General features: G+C 43.9%; 1 protein-coding gene across 1 annotated transcript; it reads left to right on the top strand.

Annotated features, from left to right (window-relative positions):
- The first annotated feature begins 2,765 nt into the window (after positions 1-2,765).
- Positions 2,766-13,620, top strand: LOC139422657 (UDP-glucuronosyltransferase 2A1-like). Its single transcript, XM_071173823.1, has 7 exons — positions 2,766-3,703; positions 5,818-5,966; positions 6,189-6,320; positions 6,713-6,800; positions 8,299-8,518; positions 11,068-12,272; positions 12,718-13,620. The coding sequence occupies exons 1-6, from the start codon at positions 2,980-2,982 to the stop codon at positions 11,336-11,338; spliced, it is 1,584 nt and encodes a 527-aa protein (XP_071029924.1). The 5' UTR covers positions 2,766-2,979; the 3' UTR covers positions 11,339-12,272; positions 12,718-13,620.
- The last annotated feature ends 8,164 nt before the right edge of the window (positions 13,621-21,784 follow it).

Here is a 21,784-nt window from a genome sequence, read left to right as displayed (position 1 = left end):
TCTCTTTAATAATACTTCCTGTATAATATAAACTGACCTGGGATCATTAACTCTGGGACTACTACATCTCTTTAGTAATACTTCCTGTATAATATAAACTGACCTGGGATCATTAACTCTGGGACTACTGTATCTCTATCTGTATTTCAATGTAAAGCATCTCTTTAATAATACTTCCTGTTGACCCGACCAAGTGACCTCTCACCTCTGATCATTCTGTTGCCCTCTATGTAGCCAGTTCAGATGCGGGAGGGGTTCACCGACACAGCTGATATAACCTAGAGGATTTAGGGAAAAGGGGAGAGACTGTTTTGAGAAAATAAGGAAGTTAAATGTACAGTGTTCAACAGGAATCTTGTCCCATCCTGGTCCTCGTGTCCATCCTCATGAAGTTATGCAGGACACAGGTAGCCTTCACACGCCTGAATCCCCCCCAGGAGGCAGTCCCAGATGGCCCTGGTCACCCAACCTTGCAGTGCCCCTACATGGTAAATGTAGGCAATCGTTTTGAAGGTATCCCCAGTTACAAGGTATCTGTTGGAATATGGAAGATAATGTAATTATTAGACTTTTACATCACCAGGTCATTGTGGATTACTAAAGTATAATATCCCTGATAACAAATCAAAATAACATTGGATTGATATGTGTAGTATGTGTCAATAGCAGGATCATGTCAAGGATAACATCACAAATGAATACATAAATACCACTTGAAGCTTGATGATGACTTGATCATTTGAATCAGCTGTGCAGTGCTGAGGCAAAAACAACAATGTGCTCCTCTTTGAGTCCCCTAGGACTGAGAACCACTGCTCTTCATTGGGATCTCTTCATGTGTAGATAGGATTTTACAGCTCTATTTTTCTGAGGACAGAAAAACCTCACAAGAAACATACTTCATTATAGTCAAAATACACCACACTGAATATTATGTTACTGTTATCTCTGTCCTGACTTCTAGGAACTGGAACTACAAAAGTACCTGCCCTATCCAGAATAGCCTCCTCTCTCACTGACAGCTGGGGCTGCTATCCTTTCACCCTCCACCATGGTTGTTAGCTAGCTACCTGTAGCTGTTTACTACTGTGTCAGTGTGAAAAGTAGGGAATTAGCTAAGGAAACTGACAGATCAATAACATTACATTGCCATACTGACTAATATAACTCACGTTGCACTGAAAAAAATTCTGAATATCAATCTTCAATCGTTTGGTCGATGATTTCATTGTTTGATTCAGGTCTAGTTTGATTGAGGCATGTACATACATTCACTGTGGGGATGACGTCCTCGATGCACTTATTGATGAAGCCAATGACTGATGTGGTGTACTCCTCAATGCCATCGGAAGAATCCAGGAACATGTTCCAGTCTGTGCTGCAAAACAGTCCTGTAGTTTAGCATCTGCTTCATCTGACCACTTTTTTATTGACCGAGTCACTTTAATTTGAGCTTGTAAGCAGGAATCAGGAGGATACCAAATGAAGTGCGGGGGAGAGCTTTGTACGTGTCTCTGTGTGTGGAGTAAAGGTGATCTAGAATTGTTTTCCCTCTGGTTGCACATTTAACATGTTCATGGAAATTAAGTAGAACTGATCCCTAATATTCTGAATCGTTCTCTTCATATATTCTAGTCAGTCTCTTGATAAAATACTAATTAAAAAGGTACACCAAATTTAAAGGAATGACTTTCAATAAATGTACTGAAAACCCTATTGAATGAAAAATCCAGGATAAATTCTGTTGGCCAGCAAATGGGAGGGTATTCAGCAGTTGAATTCAATTAAAGTGTATTCACCACGCACAAGGGAATCACACCTGCAAAGCCCGTTATGCACCTGCATAAGGTCAGTCTGAATACCAACTACTGAGAAGTGCATAGGAAGGGCATGCATTACCTAAGTCTGAATCGGGCCCTATGTGCGTAGTTGGAGCCTGTGTCTATACAGATAGGATCAAAAGAAAGGCAACTCTGCTCTCAGATCAGATTTCTCCATTCTAATCTTATCTTGACATTATAATAATTTCACAATACTGACGACGGATCAGCTCCGATAAATATTAATGACTGCAACTAAAGAGGCAACTTATTCTAATGCTTACCCTATAATAATGCACTCAATCACAGATCCATTTGGCACATAATTGCGCATGTTGTTACACATCATGAAATGTATGTTTAACTCCGTTGACTGAACATGACATTAACGTCAATATGATTTAAATGTGTAGGCCTACTGCCATTCATTCTTATCCTTCCCTTACTTGTTCAAAGACAACTTTTCTTTTTTTGTGTGTTTGTTGTGAACTTCATTTCACAAGTTATCCGAGGTCATAGACAGACAAGATCAACATCTTGATTATATGTTTAGCAGAGATCTTCTGCGTACAAAGTGATGTGGAAGGGCAAAAAAAAAAAATGCTCTTAGCTGTTTTTACAAGTGGTCTGAGGCAGTGGGTATATCACAACTTTACTATGTTTTTTTTGGGGGGGGGGGGATTTAATGATGTATCTACGAAGGTTCTAATGATGAACTTTCAGCATTAAGATGCTTTTGGGGCCAAGATCTGAACGGAACAGAAGTGGCTCTACCTTTTGTGGAAATACTGTGAAATTCAAGCTCTTCTCACAGTAGGGTATGTGTTTGTTTTGTTCGCGTGTACTTTTACCTCATTGAAAAAGAGTTGGCTCAAGTTCAGGAGTTACACAACCGTTAATTATCATAATACCCTCTGACCAATAGGCTTTGAAACCGCACTGAATACTCCCTATTTTACAGTGTTGTTGACATATTAGAGTCACAACCGGCTGGGTTTTTTTAAAAGGCTTTTTTACTTATTCCTCTCTTGGTTGTATGTGGTCGCCTTGAACACATCAACCTCCGGTCTACTTAGTCTGGGGAGACATCCTTCCAAACCTCATCTCGTTGACTCGGAAGTCTGGGTGTCAGAGGCTACTGTCTAGTCTATTCCTCAGGATGGTTTCTGTGAGGATGCTGCTGCTGTCGGTGCCCCTCCTGCTCTGCGGGTGTCTGGGCACGCAGGGTGGCAACGTGCTGGTCTTTCCCGGAGAGTACAGTCATTGGCTCAACATGCGAGTGATCCTGGAGGAGCTAGTGGAGAGGAACCATAGTGTTACCGTGCTGGTGTCAACCGCCTCGCCGTCCGTCGACTTCTCCAGGCCAGAGAAGTTCGGCTTCAAGGTTTACAATGTACCCCATGAAAAACAAGACTGGCAGGCTCTCAATGATGGCTTCATAAAGTGGTGGATGAACGAGTCTCACAACACGTCCATGCTGCAACTGGGACAGTGGATCAGAGACTTCATGCAGAAAATGAACGTTCTAACGGTCAACATGTGTAAGTCTATGTTCAATGACAAAGAGCTTCTGGAGTCACTGAAACTGTCCAAGTTTGACGCGCTCCTTTCTGATCCGATGTTCCCGTGCAGTGACTTAATCGCGGATGCTCTTGACTTGCCTCTGATTTTCTCCTTGAGGTTCTCATTTGGCATGGTGTTAGAGAGGCAATGTGCACAGATGCCAGCACCTTCCTCTTACGTCCCTTCCCCGGAATTGCCGTACACAGACAAAATGAGTTTCTTTGAGCGGGTCCACAATTTTGTTACGTATACTTTTTTTGATATCTTTATGAGTGCACACTTACTAACGACCATGGACACTTTGTACAGTGAGATAAAGGGTAAGTTGATCAGAATTCTGTCTACGTCCCAAATGGTACCCCATTCCCATATAGTGCACTACTTTAGACCGTGCACTATTTTATTTAATTTTACCTTTATTTAAGTCAGTTAAGAACGAATTCTAATTTTCAATGACGGCCTAGGAACAGTGGGTTAACTGCCTGTTCAGGGGCAGAATTACAGATTTTTACCTTGTCCACTCAGAGATTTGATCCTGCAACCTTTCGGTCACTAGTCCAACGCTCCAACCACTAGGCTACCTGCTGCCCCAGGAATAGGGTGCACTATGTAGGGAATGTGATGCACTATGTAGGGAATAGGGTGCACTATTTAGGGAATAGGGTGCCATTTGGGACGCATGACGAGTCTTTCCTCAGAGGGTAAATCTACAGGTCTGTTTTTTTAGATCAGTACTTCCTGTCATCACTTGGTTTATCATTATCATGACATTGTTCTTCATTTAATTTGTTTTTCTGTGTTGGATTTTGAGTGAATGTGTCTGATTTTGTTCCGAGTGTATTAGTTTGAACCTCATGTCATGGCTTTCCAGGTAACAGTTATAGGATTCATATAATATTCAATAAATTATCACTCGGACAGTTTATTAGGTACACCACCTGTTCATGAAAATATTTCGCTCCTACAGACAGTGGAGTCATGTGGCTTGTTAAATAAAGCAGGCAGACAGGCATCGAGGCATTCAGTTACTGTTCGATTAAACATCAGACTGGACAAAACTAGTGCCCTAAGTGACTGAGCCTGGTATGATCAGTGCCTGGTGCACCGGTTCTAGTTCCTCAGAAACGGCCTCCTGGGCTTTTCACGCACGACAGTGTCTTGGGTTTACTGAGAATGATGCAACAAACCAAAACATCCAGTCAGCAGCAGTCCTGTGGGCGATAACAGCTGGTTGATGAGAGGTTAAAGATGAATGGGAAGAATCATGCAAGTCAACAGGCGGGCCTCAAACAGACAAATAACGGCGCAGAACGACATCTCAGAACCCACAACTCGTCGGTCCTCGTCATGGATGGTTCTATTACAGGAGAGGACCACTCCGTGTTTCACTCCAGTGGGCACGTGATCACCAACACTGGACAAATGAGGAGTGGAAAAACATTGCCTGGTCCGACCATTCCCGGTTCCATGGCCCCCATCCTGCCTGGTGTCAACGTTACAGGCTGGTGGCAGTGGTGTAATGGTGTGGGGAATGTTTTCCTGGCAGATGTTAGGTCCCATGATACCAATTGAGCAATGTTTCCATGCCCTGAAGAATTCAGGCTGTTCTGGAGGCAAAGGGGAATCCAATCCGGTACTAGATGGGTGTACCTAATAAACTAGCCTCTGGGTGTAGTATCTAATGTCTGATTTGGACCAAACATTATTTGACAATGCGTACGACATGAATAATCTAAATAAATGGTGAAAAGCCACCCACGGAATCCCCACACCCTTCGCCAAACCCACCCCAAAAATGTGTATACAATATCAGTTCTCTATGTCCGACAAGTCGCATGGAGCTGCCACTTGGAGTATTGTTTCTTCATCCTTTTGTAATGTGATATTTTCTTCCCCCATGTTCTGAGAAATTAGTCATTGAAGTTGTTGGGTTTACTCCTACATCCTGATATTACCAGGCTATGACCACTAGATGGTACTGTTCCTGCTACAGGAATGATCTCCTTCCCCCTCAATGTTAAATAGCTAGTTCACCCAAATTACAACACGACATATTGGTTTCCTCACCCTGTTAGAAAACTTTGGTTTTGTTTATCTGGCCACTGTTTCAAATTTTCTCTCTGTCTGTCGTCAAATACTTATTTTCCACTATAATTTGAAAATAAATTGATTAAAAATCCTACAATGTGATTTTAAGGAATTTTTTTTTCTCATTTTGTCTGTCATAGTTGAAATGTACCTATGATGAAAATTACAGGCCTCTCTCATCTTTTTAAGTGGGAGAACTTGCACAATTGGTGGCTGACTAAATACTTTTTTGCCCCACTGCAAAGTCAATACTGTATATATAATGTATGTAGACTGTGTAAATTATGGGTATATGTACATCTCCTTGGTGAATGAAGGTTCTGATTCTATTCTCTACATGTATCAGGAAGTCCAACTAGGTTCTGTGAGATGATGGGGAAGGCTGACATCTGGTTGATACGAACATACTGGGACATTGAGTATCCTCGACCTTTCCTGCCAAACTTCAAATTTGTGGGAGGACTTCACTGCAAACCTGCAAAGCCACTTCCAGAGGTAAGGCTTTTGCTTTTAAACGCTATTTTACAAGCAGTGCTGATTGCCGATGTCCGAAATGAAACCCACATTTCGTCTAGTACACTAAGGTACCATTACAGACATAGACCATCCGTGAATAAGATACTGTCAGGCATGATGGCTGATTATCATTGAATCCCAATAAAGTATCATATTTGGGACCATTGAGACACTGTGGACTGTGTCATTGTTGGTTATCAGGCCATGGAGGAGTTTGTGCAGAGTTCAGGAGATGACGGCATCGTAGTGTTTTCACTGGGCTCCATGGTCAAGAACCTGACCACAGAGAGAGGAAACACCGTAGCCACTGCATTGGGACAGATACCACAGAAGGTGAGTCTGGTTCTGTTTGTTTCAGGCTTCGTTCCAAAATGGCCCTATTTATGTACACTATGCCCTATTTAGAGCACTTACTTAGGGCTCTGGTCAAAAGTAGTGCACTATATAGGGAATATCGAAATAGTGAGCCATTTGGGAATCTGCCTTTGTTGTTATAAGTTGCCCATTGAAACTAAGCAGGGAGAACATATGTCCCCTCAATCTGATCCATTTGTGGGATACAAATATACAAGATAGCCTACTGTGTTTTCTTCTTTGTTTTTTTTTACACAGGATTCATTCAGAGGTGTTGATGAATTTGGCCTTCGGGGCCACCTTCAGAAAACCATTGCTTCTGGTTATGAGTACCGTTTCATTGCAGATTCTTATTCCTGTTTTCTCGCCAGGTGCTGTGGAGATACAGTGGGGAGAAACCAGAGACCCTGGCTCCCAACACAAGACTTTATGAGTGGATTCCACAGAATGACTTACTAGGTAATAACTTGTCTTTATAATCCTTGGCTTGCGAGTTAGTGCTGATCCAGGATCAGGTTGAAGATAACAAAGGTTAATAAGACTACCATTCTAATAGCCCATAGCTATTTTCATACAGCTGGGATGTGTTGTTGCCTCATTTAGCTATCTTAAGACGAAGGCACTAATTGTAAATCGCGTCTGGATTGGAGCATCTGCCTTAATGACTAAAATGTAAAAATGTATAACTGAGGAAAAATTCTAAACAACTGGACCAAAAATGATCTAACAGCAGCACTGGTCCCTAGACTTGTCCTAACCAGGGTATCTTCAACCTGGGGATTGGTCCCGAGACTTGTCCTAACCTGGGTATCTTCAACCTGGGGATTGGTCCCGAGACTTGTCCTAACCTGGGTATCTTCAACCTAGGGATTGGTCCCGAGACTTGTCCTAACCTAGGTATCTTCAACCTAGGGATTGGTCCCGAGACTTGTCCTAACCTGGGTATCTTCAACCTAGGGATTGGTCCCGAGACTTGTCCTAACCTGGGTATCTTCAACCTAGGGATTGGTCCCGAGACTTGTCCTAACCTGGGTATCTTCAACCTAGGGATTGGTCCCGAGACTTGTCCTAACCTGGGTATCTTCAACCTAGGGATTGGTCCCGAGACTTGTCCTAACCTGGGTATCTTCAACCTAGGGATCAGGTCACCCCCTGTCCATTCACTATAAACTAAAAGTCCAAACTGATCCTAGATCAGCACTCCTTCTCTGAAATGCTTTATGAACATGGGCCCTGTAGGTCCCACACAGTCTTTGACCCTACAACCCTGTTCTCTTTCTGTCTGTCACGTTCGTCTAATGATGAAACCAAGGCCGAGACTTGTCCTAGCCTGGGTATCGTCAACCTAGGGATCAATGGGACCCTACAACCCTGTTCTCTCTCTGTCTGTCACGTTCGTCGTAATGATGAGACCAAGGCCGAGACTTGTCCTAGCCTGGGTATCGTCAACCTAGGGATCAATGGGACCCTACAACCCTGTTGTCTCTCTGTCTGTCACGTTCGTCGTAATGATGAGACCAAGGCCGAGACTTGTCCTAGCCTGGGTATCGTCAACCTAGGGATCAATGGGACCTACAACACTTTTCTCTCTCTGTCTGTCACGTTCGTTGTAATGATGAGACCAAGGCGCAGCGTGAATAGAGTTCCACATATTTTAGTAAAGAGAAACTCACCAAAACAATGAAGAACAAACGAAACGTGAAGCTACTGGTGTGCACTCAGGCAACTCAATATAGACAAGATCCCACAAACAACAATGGGGAAAATGGCTACCTAAAAATGATCCCCAATCAGAGACAACGATAAGCCTCTGATTGGGAACCATATCAGGCCACCATAGACATACAAACACCTAGATGACCCACACCTAGTCACACCCCGACCTAACCAACATAGAGAATAAACAGCTCTCTATGGTCAGGGCATGACATTGTCGTTGTGTTGTATATCCCAAAAGGGCATCCGAAGACTAAAGCCTTCATCACTCACGGTGGAACCAACGGACTCTATGAAGCCATCTACCATGGAGTTCCTATGGTGGGTATCCCTCTGTTCGCTGACCAGTCAGTCAACGTCATGCACATGAAGAACAAAGGAGCGGCTGTCATCATGGACTTCAACAAGATGACATCCAAAGATCTGACGGAAGGACTCAACTCTGTGATCAATGACCCATCGTAAGTCCTTTTGCAGACACCAACAAAAAAAAAAAAAAAACTATTCGCTTACGATTGGTTTCCTCACTTGCTGATTGGCTTATTTCAAAGCCAACAACCTGTGTCAGTAAGGTATTTTTTGACATTTACTGTATTAAAAAGTCCGTGAGGAAATGATCACGTTTTAGTTGTTCTGGAATGCCTCACTTCTCCTTAAATATAAAACAAAGCAACAGTGAACATGACGTCCCCCACGGATGACATCCCCCCACGGATGATGTCCCCCCACGGATGATGTCCCCCCACGGATGATGTCCCCCCACGGATGATGTCCCCCCACGGATGATGTCCCCCCACGGATGATGTCCCCCCACGGATGACATCCCCCCACGGATGATGTCCCCCCACGGATGACGTCCCCCCACGGATGACATCCCCCCACGGATGATGTCCCCCCACGGATGACGTCCCCCCACGGATGACGTCCCCCCACGGATGACGTCCCCCCACGGATGACGTCCCCCCACGGATGACGTCCCCCCACGGATGACGTCCCCCTTGGGACATTGCAGTTGGTTTCTATTTGTATTTATTATGGATACCCTACTCTGAGGTCCAGCAAAATTAAGGAAGTTTATACAATTTTAAAAACATTAGAATACATTCACAGATTTCACAACACACTGGGTGCCCTCAGACCCCTACTCCACCACTACCACATACTGTACCCACAATACAAATTCCATTTGTACGTGTGTGTTTAGTGCGTATGTTATCGCGTGTGTGTTTGCACGTGTCTGTGTTGCTTCACAGTCCCCGCTGTTCCATGAGTTGTATTTTTATCACATTTTTTATCTCATTTTGCATCAGTTACCTGAGGTGGAATAGAGTTCCATGTAGTCATGGCTCTATGTAGTACTGTGGAATAGAGTTCCATGTAGTCATGGCTCTATGTAGTACTGTGGAATAGAGTTCCATGTAGTCATGGCTCTATGTAGTACTGTAGAATAGAGTTCCGTGTAGTCATGGTTCTATGTAGTACTGTGGAATAGAGTTCCATGTAGTCATGGTTCTATGTAGTACTGTGGAATAGAGTTCCGTGTAGTCATGGCTCTATGTAGTACTGTGCGACTCCCATAGTCTGTTCTGGACTGTGAAGAGACGTCTTGTTGATGTGGGTGCATTCAACATGTCAATACCTCTCATAAATACAAGAAGTGATGAAGTCAATCTCTCCTCCACTTTGAGCCAGGAGAGATTGACATGGATATTATTAATGTTACCTCTCCGTGTCCTTTTAAGGGCCAGCCGTGCTGTCCTGTTCTGAGTCAATTGCAATTTTCCTAAGTCCCTTTTTGTGGCACCTGACTACATGACTGAACAGTAGTCCAGGTGTGACAAAACTAGGGCCTGTTGAAAATATGGCAAATAGGAGTGGCAAAATCGTCCGCTATTATCCTCAGTAAATTTCCATCCAAGTTGTCAGACCCCGGTGGCTTATCATTGTTGATAGACAACAACAACAAAAAAATTCACCTTTTCCACACTGACTTGACGGAATACAAAAGTACAAATCTTGTCTTTTATAATTTGTCCAGATATACTTGGATGTGTTGTGTCATCATTTGCTGCTGGCATGTCATGTCTTAAGTATCTTCGTTTCATAGTGTCGTTTCTTCTTCTTTTTATTCAGTTTAGTCACATGATTTATCAATTTGCGGTACGTTGACCAATCGGTTGTGCTGCCAGACTTATTTGCTATTCCTTTTGCCTCATCCCTCTCAACCATACCATTTTTAAATTCCTCATCAATCCACAGCAATGTAACAGTTTTTAAAAGTTATTTTCTTAATGGGTTCGTGTTTATTAGTAACTGGAATAACCAATTTCATAAATGTGTCAAGTGCAGCGTCTGGTTGGTCCTCATTACACACCACAGACCAGCAGCGTCTGGTTGGTCCTCATTACACACCACAGACCAACAGGGTCTGGTTGCTCCTCATTACACACCACAGACCAGCAGCGTCTGGTTGCTCCTCATTACACACCACAGACCAGCAGCGTCTGGTTGCTCCTCATTACACACCACAGACCAGCAGCGTCTGGTTGCTCCTCATTACACACCACAGACCAAAAGGGTCTGGTTGCTCCTCATTACACACCACAGACCAGCAGCGTCTGGTTGCTCCTCATTACACACCACTTACCAACAAATATTATTTACATCAACAACATAAGAATCACTACAAAACTGCTTGTATGACCTCTGATACACTATATTAGGCCCCGCCTTTGGAACTTTGGTTTTCATAGACACGCCTACTATGTTGTGATCACTGCTTCCTATGGATCTGGATATGATGCTTTTCAAGCACATTTCTGCAGCATTAGTAAAAGATGTGATCAATACATGATGATGATTTCATTCCTGTGCTGTTTGTAAATTACCCTGGTAGGTTGACTGACAACCTGAACCAGGTTGCATGCACTGGTTACAGTTTGGTGTGATGGCATAAACAGACTGGATACTATAAGACAAAAATAACTACTGTCCCTTTCTCTTTCACCAGGTACAAAGAAAACATGATGAGGCTTTCCAGTCTCCACCACGACCAGCCAATGAAGCCATTGGATACAGCAGTGTTCTGGATTGAGTTTGTGATACGCAACAAGGGTGCCAAGCACCTGAGGGTGGAGTCCCATAACCTGAGCTGGTACCAGTACCACTGTCTGGACGTGACCGCTGCCCTGCTCTCCGTAACGGCACTCGTCATTATAGTCTCAGTTAAAACATGTACTTTCTGCTTCAGGAAAACTAAAGCAAGACCGAAGACAGAGTGACTACCCTGGTCTGGTAATAATGTCATGTACTGAAACAATCATGGTGAGACATTATCGTAGTGGGCGTTATCATCATGGGCGACATTATCGTAGTGGGCATTATCGTCGTGGCCGACATTATCGTAGTGGGCATTATCGTTGTGTGCGGTATTATCGTGGTGGTCATTATCACCATGGTTGACATTATCATATTGGGCATTATTGTCATGGGTGACATTATCGTAGTGTGCATTATCATCATGGACAACATTATCGTAGTGGGCATTATCATCATGGGCGACATTATCATAGTGCGAAAGGGTCTTCATGAACTAGGGTACCCATGAGGATTTCCTACACATGTTAAAGCTGCTGATAAGTCATTTATAATAATCAGCCATTTTGTTTTCATGTCATTACATTAAGATATAAGAGGGGGGGGGGGGGGGGGTTTAACTATAGGCAATAAAATGTGCTTGGTGATTTAACACCTATGTTTATCCCTTTATCATGGTTGGTGTCTTGATTGATTTGTCCAAAATCATGTGCCATAAAGCATTACCTTTCTGTCCTTGCATTTATAGCAGTGTAAGTTGTCATTATAACATATAAAAAGCATTACCTTTCTGTCCTTGCATTTATAGCAGTGTAAGTTGTCATTATAACATATAAAAAGCATTACCTTTTCTGTCCTTGCATTTATAGCAGTGTAAGTTGTCGTTATAACATATAAAAAGCATTACCTTTCTGTCCTTGCATTTATAGCAGTGTAAGTTGTCATTATAACATATAAAAAGCATTACCTTTCTGTCCTTGCATTTATAGCAGTGTAAGTTGTCATTATAACATATAAAAAGCATTACCTTTTCTGTCCTTGCATTTATAGCAGTGTAAGTTGTCATTATAACATATAAAAAGCATTACCTTTCTGTCCTTGCATTTATAGCAGTGTAATGTAACGTTCTGAGTGTAGTGGATGAGAAGTCAGGCGCAGGAAGCAGAGAGTTCAGGGGAGTGCTATTTTAATGCACCACAACGGTGAACATAAACCAACCCCACGAAAACACAGGGCGTAAACAAAACAAACGCCCCCAAACAGGGGGACTTAAACGGTCCAGAAAAGACCCACGAAATGGGAAAGCACGTAACTCACAGACGTGCACACAAGTTTACACAACACAGAAGGTCACAATAATTAATCCCGCACAAGGAACCAGGCGGGCCGGCTGACTAAATAAAGCCTCACTAATTATACAGAATTCAAAACAGGTGCACTCAATGAACACATAAGGGAGGGGGAGGAAATAATCAGTGGCAGCTAGTAGGCCGGCGACGACGACCGCCGAGCGCCACCCGAACGGGAAGGGGAGCCACCTTCGGTCGGAGTCGTGACATGTAAGTTGTCATTATAACATATAAAAAGCATTACCTTTCTGTCCTTGCATTTATAGCAGTGTAAGTTGTCATTATAACATATAAAAAGCATTACCTTTTCTGTCCTTGCATTTATAGCAGTGTAAGTTGTCGTTATAACATATAAAAAGCATTACCTTTCTGTCCTTGCATTTATAGCAGTGTAAGTTGTCGTTATAACATATAAAAAGCATTACCTTTCTGTCCTTGCATTTATAGCAGTGTAGGTTGTCATTATAACATATAAAAAGCATTAATCAGTTAAATTAGACATTGAACTTGGATCTAGTTGTCGTACAGTTTTTTTTGTATAGAGATTTCAGAAATCCAGCGTAGCTACATAACATTTCGTGTCTCCTTATGTCATGGGGTGAAAACAGTTTTTATGGACATGTCAGGATTCACCTAGCGGTCATGATTTGGGGCTGTACAAATGTTTGATGTATTAGAATAATTGATTGTGCTTATGTTATATTAATATGGTCCTAGACTACAGATTAACAATATATATATATTCATTATAGAGGTTTAGAATTGTTCCACAGTTGTTTTCTCATTCACTCACTCAATGTGTGACTGCGACAGAACTCTGCAGGGGAGTGTGGGAGATAAGCGACTACTCAGACATTCCACAATAAATCCACTTTGGGGAGGGGCTTTTAGATAAACACTGAAACTCTATGCTTGCATCGCCATGAATGCAGGGTTTTGGTCTCCGGAGTAAAAAGGTAATGGCGTAGGCAGTGACATCACGAAGGCGGGACTTTGGTTTAATAAAACAACTTGTGACCTTTATGAGGCAGAACTTACTCAGAAACATGCGTGCTATGTTCCCGTTTGTCAACTTCTGTCTGCAATTGCATTAATAAAGGTTTTTGAATGATTTCATTAAAGACGTCATAATGCTAATTTCACCAATGAACCAATGATTGACAAGGACGTGAGGAACGAAACATATATAAAATTATATATGGAATTGCAAAATCAAATGCTTCTGACATAAAAAGTCACCTTACCTTACCCGGAGTAAACAGGTAATGCTTACAACCTAAATTGATAATGACATTAACTTGGCCTCCCGGGTGGCGCAGTGGTTAAGGGCGCTGGGTTCGCGCCCAGGCTCTGTCGTAACCGGCCGCGACCGGGAGGTCCGTGGGGCGACGCACAATTGGCCTAGCGTCGTCCGGGTTAGGGAGGGATTGGTCGGTAGGGATCTCCTTGTCTCATCGCGCACCAGCGTTGCCAGGTGCACGGTGCCAGGTGCTCCGACACTTTGGCTTCCGGGTTGGATGCGCGCTGTGTTGGGTTATGTATCGGAGGACGCATGACATGCCTTCTTCTCTCCCGAACCCGTACGGGAGTTGGAGACAAGATAGTAGCTACTACAACAATTGGATACCACGAATTTGGGGAGAAAAAGGGGTAAAATTAAAAAAAGATAATGAAAACTTGGTTCTTCAATAATTATGTGTGATCCAAAAGAGGAAAATAAAATAACGATTTCTAGACAACAGACAGTGCATTGCATAAAACAACCCTGGCAATATCAAATCAAATTGTATTTGTCACATGCACCGAATACAACCTTACAGTGAAATGCTTACTTACAAGCCCTAGAATCACATAGTCTATTACTGAACTTTATGTTGAAAACAAATATTTGAATGGGAAAAGACTGTCATGCTGGATTGACAGCACGGTCAATGTATTCAACCTTTTCTGGCCTATGGTGTTGCTAGTGAATGTTTATCCTTTTTAAGCTTGGAAAATAGACCATTTAAGACAGATGTTTTAAAGCCTTAAATCCAGATTTGGACCACAAACCCTCTCCACCGTATAGCAGGCAGAGGAAGTAAAATAGTGATTGCTTTGAAACGCTTGCAGTTAGCCACTGATTCGTTCCAAACCACTCATTGTACAATTTGCGATTTCCAACTTGTCCAATGTCCGATGAGAACCGATACCTTGTATCTATAATTTATCTTCATAGGATTGAAAAGGATTTGCCAGTAGATTGTGGACGTGGTTCATGACGATGACTGCTTGTCTAGCTTGCTAGCTAAGATTTTGAAAGTAGCATGATCAGTCCAAACAAAAGCTACGGTTGCTATAACGTGATTTGAGGTCATTTTATCCGTGGCCAATGACCTTGAACCTTCTTGGATGGGCACTTATAATGTAAATCTATGGCAGCATCCAAGACGGCTTCAACTGTCTAGCTCTCCCTGTAGATTCTGCAGTGACGTAGTGTCTCCATGAGTGACAGAACACTGAGCCAATCACAGCGCAACGAGAGATGATTACCAACGGCAATGCTCTGTATAGTCCGCTGGCTGCCCCTCAACCACAGAAAGCACTGAGCTAGGCTGAAACACCTGCATTTTGGAGCTGCCTTACTCAAATCAAATCAAATCAAATCAAATTTTATTTGTCACATACACATGGTTAGCAGATGTTATTTGTCACATACACATGGTTAGCAGATGTTAATGCGAGTGTAGCGAAATGCTTGTGCTTCTAGTTCCGACAATGCAGTAATAACCAACAAGTAATCTAACTAACAATTCCAAAACTACTGTCTTGTACACAGTGTGAGGGGATAAAGAATATGTACATAAGGATATATGAATGAGTGATGGTACAGAGCAGCATAGTCAAGATACAGTAGATGGTATCGAGTACAGTATGTACAAATGAGATGAGTATGTAAACAAAGTGGCATAGTTAAAGTGGCTAGTGATACATGTATTACATAAGGATACAGTCGATGATATAGAGTACAGTATATACGTATGCATATGAGATGAATAATGTAGGGTAAGTAACATTATATAAGGTAGCATTGTTTAAAGTGGCTAGTGATATATTTACATCATTTCCCATCAATTCCCATTATTAAAGTGGCTGGAGTTGAGTCAGTGTCAGTGTGTTGGCAGCAGCCACTCAATGTTAGTGGTGGCTGTTTAACAGTCTGATGGCCTTGAGATAGAAGCTGTTTTTCAGTCTCTCGGTCCCAGCTTTGATGCATCTGTACTGACCTCGCCTTCTGGATGATAGCGGGGTGAACAGGCAGTGGCTCGGGTGGTTGATGTCCTTGATGATCTTTATGGCCTTCCTGTGACATCGGGTGGTGTAGGTGTCCTGGAGGGCAGGTAGTTTGCCCCCGGTGATGCGTTGTGCAGACCTCACTACCCTCTGGAGAGCCTTACGGTTGAGGGCGGAGCAGTTGCCGTACCAGGCGGTGATACAGCCCGCCAGGATGCTCTCGATTGTGCATCTGTAGAAGTTTGTGAGTGCTTTTGGTGACAAGCCGAATTTCTTCAGCCTCCTGAGGTTGAAGAGGCGCTGCTGCGCCTTCTTCACAATGCTGTCTGTGTGAGTGGACCAATTCAGTTTGTCTGTGATGTGTATGCCGAGGAACTTAAAACTTGCTACCCTCTCCACTACTGTTCCATCGATGTGGATAGGGGGGTGTTCCCTCTGCTGTTTCCTGAAGTCCACAATCATCTCCTTAGTTTTGTTGACGTTGAGTGTGAGGTTATTTTCCTGACACCACACTCCGAGGGCCCTCACCTCCTCCCTGTAGGCCGTCTCGTCGTTGTTGGTAATCAAGCCTACCACTGTTGTGTCGTCCGCAAACTTGATGATTGAGTTGGAGGCGTGCGTGGCCACGCAGTCGTGGGTGAACAGGGAGTACAGGAGAGGGCTCAGAACGCACCCTTGTGGGGCCCCAGTGTTGAGGATCAGCGGGGAGGAGATGTTGCTGCCTACCCTCACCACCTGGGGGCGGCCCGTCAGGAAGTCCAGTACCCAGTTGCACAGGGCGGGGTCGAGACCCAGGGTCTCGAGCTTGATGACGAGCTTGGAGGGTACTATGGTGTTGAATGCTGAGCTGTAGTCAATGAACAGCATTCTCACATAGGTATTCCTCTTGTCCAGATGGGTTAGGGCAGTGTGCAGTGTGGTTGAGATTGCATCGTCTGTGGACCTATTTGGGCGGTAAGCAAATTGGAGTGGGTCTAGGGTGTCAGGTAGGGTGGAGGTGATATGGTCCTTGACTAGTCTCTCAAAGCACTTCATGATGACGGAAGTGAGTGCTACGGGGCGGTAGTCGTTTAGCTCAGTTACCTTAGCTTTCTTGGGAACAGGAACAATGGTGGCCCTCTTGAAGCATGTGGGAACAGCAGACTGGTATAGGGATTGATTGAATATGTCCGCAAACACACCGGCCAGCTGGTCTGCGCATGCTCTGAAGGCGCGGCTGGGGATGCCGTCTGGGCCTGCAGCCTTGCGAGGGTTAACACGTTTAAATGTCTTACTCACCTCGGCTGCAGTGAAGGAGAGACCGCATGTTTTCGTTGCAGGCCGTGTCAGTGGCACTGTATTGTCCTCAAAGCGGGCAAAAAAGTTATTTAGTCTGCCTGGGAGCAGGACATCCTGGTCCGTGACTGGGCTGGATTTCTTCCTGTTGTCCGTGATTGACTGTAGACCCTGCCACATGCCTCTTGTGTCTGAGCCGTTGAATTGAGATTCTACTTTGTCTCTGTACTGACGCTTAGCTTGTTTGATAGCCTTGCGGAAGGAATAGCTGCACTGTTTTTATTCGGTCATGTTACCAGACACCTTGCCCTGATTAAAAGCAGTGGTTCGCGCTTTCAGTTTCACGCGAATGCTGCCATCAATCCACGGTTTCTGGTTAGGGAATGTTTTAATCGTTGCTATGGGAACGACATCTTCAACGCACGTTCTAATGAACTCGCACACCGAATCAGCGTATTCGTCAATGTTGTTGTCTGACGCAATACGAAACATGTCCCAGTCCACGTGATGGAAGCAGTCTTGGAGTGTGGAGTCAGCTTGGTCGGACCAGCGTTGGACAGACCTCAGCGTGGGAGCCTCTTGTTTTAGTTTCTGTCTGTAGGCAGGGATCAACAAAATGGAGTCGTGGTCAGCTTTTCCGAAAGGGGGGCGGGGCAGGGCCTTATATGCGTTGCGGAAGTTAGAGTAACAATGATCCAAAGTCTTTCCACCCCTGGTTGCGCAATCGATATGCTGATAAAATTTAGGGAGTCTTGTTTTCAGATTAGCCTTGTTAAAATCCCCAGCTACAATGAATGCAGCCTCCGGATAAATGTTTTCCAGTTAGCAAAGAGTCAAATGAAGTTCATTCAGAGCCATCGATGTGTCTGCTTGGGGGGGGATATATACGGCTGTGATTATAATCGAAGATAATTCTCTTGGTAGATAATGCGGTCTACATTTGATTGTGAGGAATTCTAAATCAGGTGAACAGAAGGATTTGAGTTCCTGTATGTTTCTTTCATCACACCATGTCACGTTAGTCATAAGGCATACGCCCCCGCCCCTCTTCTTACCAGAAAGATGTTTGTTTCTGTCTGCGCGATGCGTGGAGAAACCCGTTGGCTGCACCGCCTCGGATAGCGTCTCTCCAGTGAGCCACGTTTCCGTGAAGCAAAGAACGTTACAGTCTCTGATGTCCCTCTGGAATGCTACCCTTGCTCGGATTTCATCAACCTTGTTGTCAAGAGACTGGACATTGGCAAGAAGAATGCTAGGGAGTGGTGCACGGTGTGCCCGTCTCCGGAGTCTGACCAGAAGACCGCCTCGTTTCCCTCTTTTTCGGAGTCGTTTTTTTTGGGTCGCTGCATGGGATCCACTCCGTTGTCCTGTTTGTAAGGCAGAACACAGGATCCGCGTCACGAAAAACATATTCTTGGTCGTACTGATGGTGAGTTGACGCTGATCTTATATTCAGTAGTTCTTCTCGACTGTATGTAATGAAACCTAAGATGACCTGGGGTACTAATGTAAGAAATAACACGTAAAAAACCAGAAAACTGCATAGTTTCCTAGGAGCGCGAAGCGAGGCGGCCATCTCTGTCGGCGCCGGAAGTAGAAGAAGGAGACCATGTTTGTATGTGGCTTGATAAAAAATAAAAATTAAATTCCATTGTTTGCAAACTGATACAGTACCAGGCAAAAGTTTGGACACACCTACTCATTCAAGGGTAAAAAAAAAATAAGAAAAACCTTTGAATGAGTAGGTTGTTTTAGGTAAACAGGTGAGGCTCAAAACAGGCTTTTACGGTTACAGAAGTCAACAAATGAGAGCACCTGGGGAGTGGGAGTGGAGCTAGGCACTGCTGGGCCTGGATTAACCTCTACATCACCAGAGGAGCAGAGGAGGAGTAGGATAAGGGTACGGCTAAAGGCTATAAGAACTGGTCGTCTAGTACGTTCGGAACAGAGAGTAAAAGGAGCAGGTTTCTGGGCCCGATAGAATAGATTCAAGGCATAATGTACAGACAAAGGTATGGTAGGATGTGAATACAGTGGAGGTAAACCTAGGCATAAAGTGACGATGAGAGAGATATTGTCTCTAGAAACATCATTTAAACCAGGTGATGTCACCGCATGTGTGGGAGGTGGAACTGAAGGGTTAGCTAAGGCATATTGAGCAGGGCTAGGGGCTCTACAGTGAAATAAGACAATAATCACTAACTAGAACAGCAATGGACAAGGCATATTGACATTAGGGAGAGGCATGGGTAGGCGAGTGATCATAGGGGTCCAGTGAGTAGTTAAGCTGGCTGGAGACTCGGCGATTCAGACAGCTAGCGGGCCGGGGCTAGCAAGCTAGCTGAAGGGCCTTAGAGGGACGTCGCAACGGAAGAAGTCTGTTGTAGCCTCCTCGTGCGTAGCCTTCTCGTGCGGTTCCGTCGGCAGACCAGCCGTGATGGATTAGTAGGCTTCCGTGTAGTAAAGGTGCCCAGTCCAATTGGCAAAATAGGTATAGTGGCCCAAGAAATTGGCCGATGGACCTATTCAGCTAACAGTCTGATATGCTCTAGACCGCTAGCGGGCCGCGGCTAGCAGGCTTGCAGATGGGCATTCAGGGGACGTCGCGACGGAGGGGCCTGTTGGAAAAATAACCCTCAGGCAGGTTACGTCGGTAGTCCAGTCGTGATGGATTAGCAGGGCTCCGTGTAGTAAAAGGGGTCCAGGCCAATTGGCAAAATAGGTATTGAAGCCCAAGGAGTGGCTGATGGACCTCTTCAGCTAGCCGGGAGATGGGCCTAGCATGGGCTAGCTCCAGGCTAATTGGTGCTTGCTTTAGGACAGAGACGTTAGCCAGGAGTAGCCAGTCGAATAGCAGCTAGCTAGCTGCGATGATCCAGGTGAAACGGTTCAGAGCTTGCGATAAGAATCTGGGGATATGGAGAGAAAATAAGTCCGGTATGCTCTGGTTTGAATGGCGTTACGCAAACTGGCAAGAGATTCTCTGAGCTAGAGGTTAGCTGATGACCGCTAGCAGTGGTTAGCTGACTACTAGCTAGTAGCTAGTTAGCTGGCTAGCTTCTGTTGGGGGATTCCGTAAAGCAAAATACTTTAGAAAATAGCAGATCCACACCACATTGGGTGAGGCGGGTTGCAGGAGAGTATATTGAAGTTGAGGTTTAGGAAAAATATTAAAAATATATATACACGGACACGATGAGGACAAAAAGACGTCTGACTGCTACGCCACATTGACTCAGTACTGGTACACCTTGTACATAGCCATGTTATTACCTGGTACTCCCTGTATATAGCCATGTTATTACCTGGTACTCCCTGTATATAACCATGTTATTACCTGGTACTTCCTGTATATAGTCATGTTATTACCTGGTACTCCCTGTATATAGCCATGTTATTACCTGGTACTCCCTGTATATAGCCATGTTATTACCTGATACTTCCTGTATATAGTCATGTTATTACCTGGTACTCCCTGTATATAGCCATGTTATTACCTGGTACTCCCTGTATATAACCATGTTATTACCTGGTACTCCCTGTATATAACCATGTTATTACCTGGTACTCCCTGTATATAACCATGTTATTACCTGGTACCCCTGCACATAGACTCAGTACTGGTACACCATGTGTTTATAGTTATTGTTACTTATTGTGTATTTATTCCTCTTGTTGTTATTTTTCTATATTTTTCTCTCTGCGTTGTTGGGAAGGGCCTGTAAGTAAGTATGTCACTGTTAGTGTACACCTGTTAATGAAGCATTTGACAAATACAATTTGATTTGTGTTGAATGCTGTAGCGGTGCGTGAGTAAAATCAGTGGGGAAGCCAAGTATATTGTATTATTGACTGTATGTTTGTTTTACTCCATGTGTAACTCTGTGTCGTTGTTTGTGTCACACTGCTTTGCTTTATCTTGGCCAGGTCGCAGTTGTAAATGAGAACTTGTTCTCAACTAGCCTACCTGGTTAAATAAAGGTGAAATAATTTATTTATTTTTAAGTCAGGGTGGAAAAGCCATATTACAACCGATGTGTTGTGATAATTGCGTTGTTTGTTCTATAACCTGTTAGTTCATATGCCTTGCCAACGTGATATAAAGGCATGAAGGCTGAGACAATAAGAATAAATAAATTCAACCACACCTTTGTTTCATTACAAAACCAGAGAACAACATCTGTCTGATGAAGTCCACAAAGCAAGTATTGCATATAACAAACAGTTACATGACCGGCTGCAGGGGTCAAGCAAGTTAATGTTTCTGACATTTTCAGACTTCACAACAACTTGATTTAGAACCACAGAGAATTTTACCGCAAGTCGCCAAAAACGTTTCCTCCACTCCTCGGGCACCATTTCAACTTCAACATTGTAATGAATACTCAGGGAGAGAAAGGTGTAGATTCACGCGCAGAGCGCGGCAGGTGTTTATTTCACCTTCACAGGGTGCGTGCAAGTTGAAAAAAGGTCGCAGTTGCAAATGAGAACTTGTTCTCAACTAGCCTACCTGGTTAAATAAAGGTGGAATAAATTAGTTCAGGAGATCTACAGGGAGTTTTGAGAGAAGGGGTTCCACCTTTCCAGTCCAACGGCCTGGTGTAGTATCATCTAGAGGGCCAAAGTAGTGGGATGGGTGTAGGGTTAGATCGTGGTGCCTTTTTGTTAGAAATGTGCAATCTGCACTCCGACCTGCGAAAGGCAGCAATACGCAACACGGGGTCTAGTCAACCG

This window comes from Oncorhynchus clarkii, chromosome 12, assembly GCF_045791955.1.
Source record: "Oncorhynchus clarkii lewisi isolate Uvic-CL-2024 chromosome 12, UVic_Ocla_1.0, whole genome shotgun sequence".
NCBI lineage: Eukaryota > Metazoa > Chordata > Actinopteri > Salmoniformes > Salmonidae > Oncorhynchus > Oncorhynchus clarkii.
The sequence above is the reverse complement of the archived record's forward strand: the minus strand, read 5'-3'. Positions and strand labels throughout refer to the sequence as shown.

Excerpts from the sequence above, each read along its gene's own strand:
- LOC139422657 (XM_071173823.1), top strand. The coding sequence starts at position 2,980 with ATGGTTTCTGTGAGGATGCTGCTGCTGTCGGTGCCCCTCCTGCTCTGC. Across the intron at positions 3,704-5,817 it reads TTTGTACAGTGAGATAAAGG|GAAGTCCAACTAGGTTCTGT; the intron begins GTAAGTTGATCA and ends TACATGTATCAG. Across the intron at positions 5,967-6,188 it reads CTGCAAAGCCACTTCCAGAG|GCCATGGAGGAGTTTGTGCA; the intron begins GTAAGGCTTTTG and ends GTTGGTTATCAG.